Source organism: Gymnoscopelus braueri, assembly GCF_963280865.1.
Source record: "Gymnoscopelus braueri genome assembly, chromosome: 24".
NCBI lineage: Eukaryota > Metazoa > Chordata > Actinopteri > Myctophiformes > Myctophidae > Gymnoscopelus > Gymnoscopelus braueri.
In genome coordinates this window covers 28,798,632-28,803,926 of record NC_137626.1, presented here as the reverse complement: position 1 = coordinate 28,803,926, position 5,295 = coordinate 28,798,632, and the positions used below count along the sequence as shown (strand labels likewise).

Here is a 5,295-nt window from a genome sequence, read left to right as displayed (position 1 = left end):
AGGAGAGAAGCTCTCTGTTCCTATAGTCTGCAGCACATTGGACATTCATTGGATCCTATACTTAAAGGTATGTTTATAGTTTATACATTTTTTTTTTTGTAGAATCAGCAACACAATTAAAAAAATATATAATAGTTTTTTTTAATTTATTTAACTTTTTGTGTCAAGACAAAAGACAGTACAGTAAAAGACAATACCAAAAAATAATGTAGTTTTTTTTAATTACAACAGTCTTTTTGAACCAGTGATCATGCTTATAAAGTTCAATAAACAAACAACACCTGAAGGTGAATATAACTTGTGCATCGTGATCCTATTTCTCCACTAGTACAAGATGAGAGCTGAAGCCCTTCCAGTTGTGTTTCTTTGTGCGTAGAGAGAGAGAGACCATAGACTGGCTCCGGCACAGTTGAAATCGTACCCTAGGCCTGCTGCAGAGCCAGGTGACAGCAGGGCCACCATGGTCGTATTGTCAGAGAGTAACCGGAGCAGGCCTCTCCAGGTGGGTTTGTACGAGCTCACCAAGACGCTGGGCAGAGGGAACTTCGCCGTGGTCAAACTGGCCTTTCACAAAGTCACAAAGACACAGGTGCGTCTCTCACGTTTTGAAATTATAAAGAAAGCCTAAATTAGCCTATTCATTGGTGATCAAAATAATAACCAGTATGGATGGTTAAAGAATGGATCACCCAACAAATTTCCTTTTTTCCTATCGATTATTCACCCCATGGAGACTTGAATTCATGAATATTTTTTTGTTTTTGTCGCATTACTAAGCCAATAATTTGATGACCAGGGGACCAGTAGGCAGCGGTTCCGGTAGGAGACACAAAGGAGACTCTTTGTGTCTCCTACCGGAACCGCTGCCGGTCATCAAATTATTGGCTTAGTAATGCGACAAAAACAAAAAAATATCCATGAATTTAAGTCTCCATGGGTTGACTAATCGATAGGAAAAAAGTCATTTTGGGGGTGAACTATCCCTTTAAATGTAATGACTGTTTTGGTGTTTATTTATTTATTGCAAACGTATAGTAGTTGGCTGTCACCAGTGGTTCTCAAAGTGGGGTCCAGGGACCCTCAGGTTTCTGTATGGGGGGGTCCTCAAAATTAAAACCTTTGAGAACCACTGACACAGTGGATACAGTACATGTAGGCCTAATTAAATGACAGCTCAATGTCGGGATGTTGTCCTCAGGTTGCCATCAAAATAATCGATAAGACAAAGTTGAGCGAAGCTGATCTGCAGAAGGTCTACAGAGAGGTCCACATCATGAAACAGCTCAACCATCCATACATCATCAAACTCTATCAGGTAGCAGCCCTGTCCACTCTCACACTATGGCACCAAAACAGTGGCGTAACTTAGTGTTCATACTGTGTAGGATATAGTATCGCCCTTTGTGTCGCTCCTGTCTAATTAAAAACATTTCCATACGCGTGCGCAGGCACGCACGCACGCAGGCACGCACGCAGGCACGCATCACTATACTTGTGAGGACATCAACGTTCAAATGGTGATTTTATGAATGCCATAATAAGTCGTGCCCAACCCCTAAACCTAACCTTAAAATGTCTAAGCCTAACCCTAAACCCAAGTTGAATCTGTAACTAATTGTAAGCCAGACTCTAAAATACTTTAGACACACACGCACGCACACACACACACACACACACACACACACACACACACACACACACACACACACACACACACACACACACACACACACACACACACACACACACACACACACACACACACACACACACACACACACACACACACACACACACACACACACACACACACACACACACAATTAGGTTAAATCATTTTGTCACATCAAGTTACTGCACATGTAGTCTATCTAGTACACTTCCACAAGATTCGTCTGTCACTTCAAATAAAGGAATAACGTGCGTGTCCCTTGTTCGTTTTTCACAGGTTATGGAAACCAAGGACATGTTGTACATGGTTCTAGAATACGCCAAAAATGGAGAGTTGTTTGGTAAGTTTGACTTTGTTTGCGTGCAGTTCCCTGCTCACAATGTGGATTTAGCTCACCCTAAGCACTAATAGACCCTGGGTCCCTCTGGCCTCTGGTTTAGTCTTAAAGGGATAGTTCACCCGCAACATTTTTGTCGCATTCCTAAGCCAATAATTTGATGACCAGCAGCGGTTCCGGTAGGAGACACAGAGTATCCTTTGTGTCTCCTTCCGGAACCACTGCCTACCGGTCCGCTGGTCATCAAATCATTGGCCTATGTAACAAAAAAACTAAAAATATCCATGGGGTGACTAATCGATAGGAAAAAAAAGTAATTTTTGGGGTGAACTATCCCTTTAATCTTTCTTGTCGTGTCTCTGTATAGACTACCTGTCTTGTTCTGGGCGGCTGAGCGAGATGGAAGCGCGTAAGAAGTTCTGGCAGATTCTGCAGGCGGTAGAGTACTGCCACAAGAACGACATTGTCCACAGAGACCTGAAAGCAGAGAACCTGCTACTGGATGCTAACATGGACCTCAAACTGGCTGGTAGGGAGATGGAGGGGAAGACATCAGCAAACGTATTAATCCATTCAATCCGGGAACGCATCTGTGTCACTTTAGATTTCTTTGGCTATTCAAAAATAGCAGATATACAAGCTCATAGCGCTATGAGCTTGTAGATCTGCTATTTTTGAAAAATCGTGAAAATGTGTGCAAATCTTTGAATATAATATATTCAATGATTGCACACATTTTCAGGATATATTATATTGTTTAAAGTGAACATTTGTAACATTTGTGTTCCCAGAAGCAAAGTTAAAAAAGTTGTTTAAAAAAAGATTGCACAAAATAATGTTCAAGATTTTTCAAAAATAGCAGATCTACAAGTTCGTAGTGCGGCATTCGTTGCCGCGCTACGAGCTTGTATATCTGCTATTTTCTAATAGCCCAAAGTACAAAATAATGACTATAGCTGCAAATCTAAAATGACACATATGCATGCGTTCCCGGATTAAATGGGTGAAGAACCTATATTGTACGTAAAATAACTTTCATGGGGTTTAATTTATGGTCCAAAATAGCAGATGAAAAGTACAATCGCTGTACAGACAGACAATAATCTTAAATGAAAGACTAGATGACTCCTGCAGGGTTAACGCAGCGTTGTGAAAACATCCATCTGATTTTCATCCTTCTGTACTTTTACATGTATGTGCAGACTTTGGTTTTGGGAACTTCTACAGTGAGCGGGGAGCCATGTCCACATGGTGTGGAAGCCCACCCTATGCTGCGCCTGAAGTCTTTGAGGGGAGAAACTATCAAGGACCCGCTGTGGACATTTGGGTAACATTACCAAATCAGGCTTTTTAGATGAGTTAAAATAGGCCTGCTTATTGCTGTAGTGAAGGAGAATTTGTTGTGATCCTACAGTTAATAGTACTGACCAGTCACAGCTTCACCACCTTTCATCAAAAGTTGATGTTTTACGCACATATCTTAAAGCTGCACTATGTAACTTTCCTCTTCTACCCCGGATTTGAACTCGGTTTTCTGATGACATTTTTACCATTGAGCTAGTAATGGTTGCTGCTTGCTCAGGGGATAAATTGAATCTTGACCATCAGGGCAAAATTTGTGTCAGATCCTGTGTCTGGGTGAGACATGATCTGACACGATTTAATTGTCTCAATAGAAGAGCAGGGAGACAAAATGCAACCACCCCAATTGTATAAGTTATATTGTATTAACATACTCTACCATTCAGATTGGACAAAATGACATTTTATTCATTAAACAAAAGTTACATGCAGTAGTGCCGCTTTAACTGAGATTCTCAGGCTTCTAATGATGCCTATTATTTGGTACTCCAAATAAAATATTAAGGGATATACTGTACGTCATTCTAAATTCTGACTGTTATACATCTTTCAGGAAATAAATCCTCAAATATTTTCACCAATATACCTTCAACTAATGCGAACATGGATGAGTGTAACCTGTTGCTCATCCACAAGAGCATCTAGAAGTTATATTTACATTTAACCCTCATATAAATGTATTGATGTACTCTAAACCAGTAGTTCCCAAACTTTGTCTTACAAACTTAAAAAAAATACATCATGAATTAACCACTTAAGCCCTATTTAATAGTGAAAATAGACAATCTTTGATTTGTAAACATACAATACAGTTTCAGTTAGTTATCGTTTTTGGTAAAGCCTCATTTTTATTCTTATTTCATAAAAATAAAAAAAGAAGTTATTTCGTTAGTTTTAGTTAACTATAATACCCCTGCGTCTTTCCAGTCTAAACTGCTCATGTCTCTAATAGAGTCTAGGCGTGGTGTTGTACGTGATGGTGTGTGGTTCTCTGCCTTTCGATGGGCCTTCGCTGCCCACACTTCGACAGAGAGTTCTGGACGGACGCTTCCGTATCCCTTTCTTCATGTCACACGGTAGGACTGACAGCACTTATCTCAGAAACATTAAAATTGCACCTTTCAAGTGCATATTTATTCAATCAAGTTTTTCTTAAAGGGTTTCTGAGCCTACCCTTTTTACACGCCTGCTTATCCATTATACGCAGGTGTTTATTAAAGAGTATCTGAACGAACTTTTGCATGCTGTTAAAAGCAGGTATTTAATAGCGTTTCTGAACGTGTCTTTTATTCTGTTATAAGCAGAAGTTTTTTTTACACAGCATCCTTGCTTGAAATTCTGAAACGGTAACATTTGACTCCTTTTTTGGTCCAGACTGTGAGAACCTCATACGAAGGATGTTGTCTTTGGATCCCTCCAGACGCATAACCATGGCCCAGATCAAAGACCACAGCTGGCTACATTCTGACCTCCCTACAGTCCATCAGACGCCCCATCAGTCTCTCTCTCTGGCCGTCAGGCCTAGCCCTCTGTGCCCTGAGGGTGAGGCCCGTCAGGGGAGGTACAGCGAGCCCGTCCTGGCCGTCATGCAGACCCTGGGCGTTGACCGCCAGAAGACCATTGAGGTGAATGACACTCAATGATACTGTCAGATGAGAACGCATAAATGGGGCATTCATTTATGATTGAAAAGAAAAAAGAAACACTAGATTGAATGGAGACACAAGGTTTCTGCTCGACTGCAACTTTGATTCATTGATAAAATGTATATTTATATTATTTTAATCATACAAACGTCACTGTGTTTTAGTTAGTCTCGCATTGCCGGAGGATGAGAGAATTCCGCCTAAACGATACATCTGTCAATCCTGTCACCACTCCAGTATGTCCAACAACTCTCACTCAAGACTATCTATTTTTTTTT

General features: G+C 40.6%; 1 protein-coding gene across 1 annotated transcript; it reads left to right on the top strand.

Moving 5' to 3' along the window:
* Positions 1-460: 460 nt before the first annotated feature.
* On the top strand, positions 461-5,014 carry LOC308080564 (serine/threonine-protein kinase SIK2-like; the record flags this gene model as incomplete). The annotated part of the gene is made up of 7 exons (XM_080422458.1): positions 461-589; positions 1,199-1,315; positions 1,949-2,012; positions 2,377-2,538; positions 3,212-3,336; positions 4,324-4,447; positions 4,746-5,014. 7 exons carry the CDS (start codon positions 461-463, stop codon positions 5,012-5,014), a joined length of 990 nt encoding a protein of 329 aa, XP_080278584.1.
* Between the last annotated feature and the right edge of the window lie 281 nt (positions 5,015-5,295).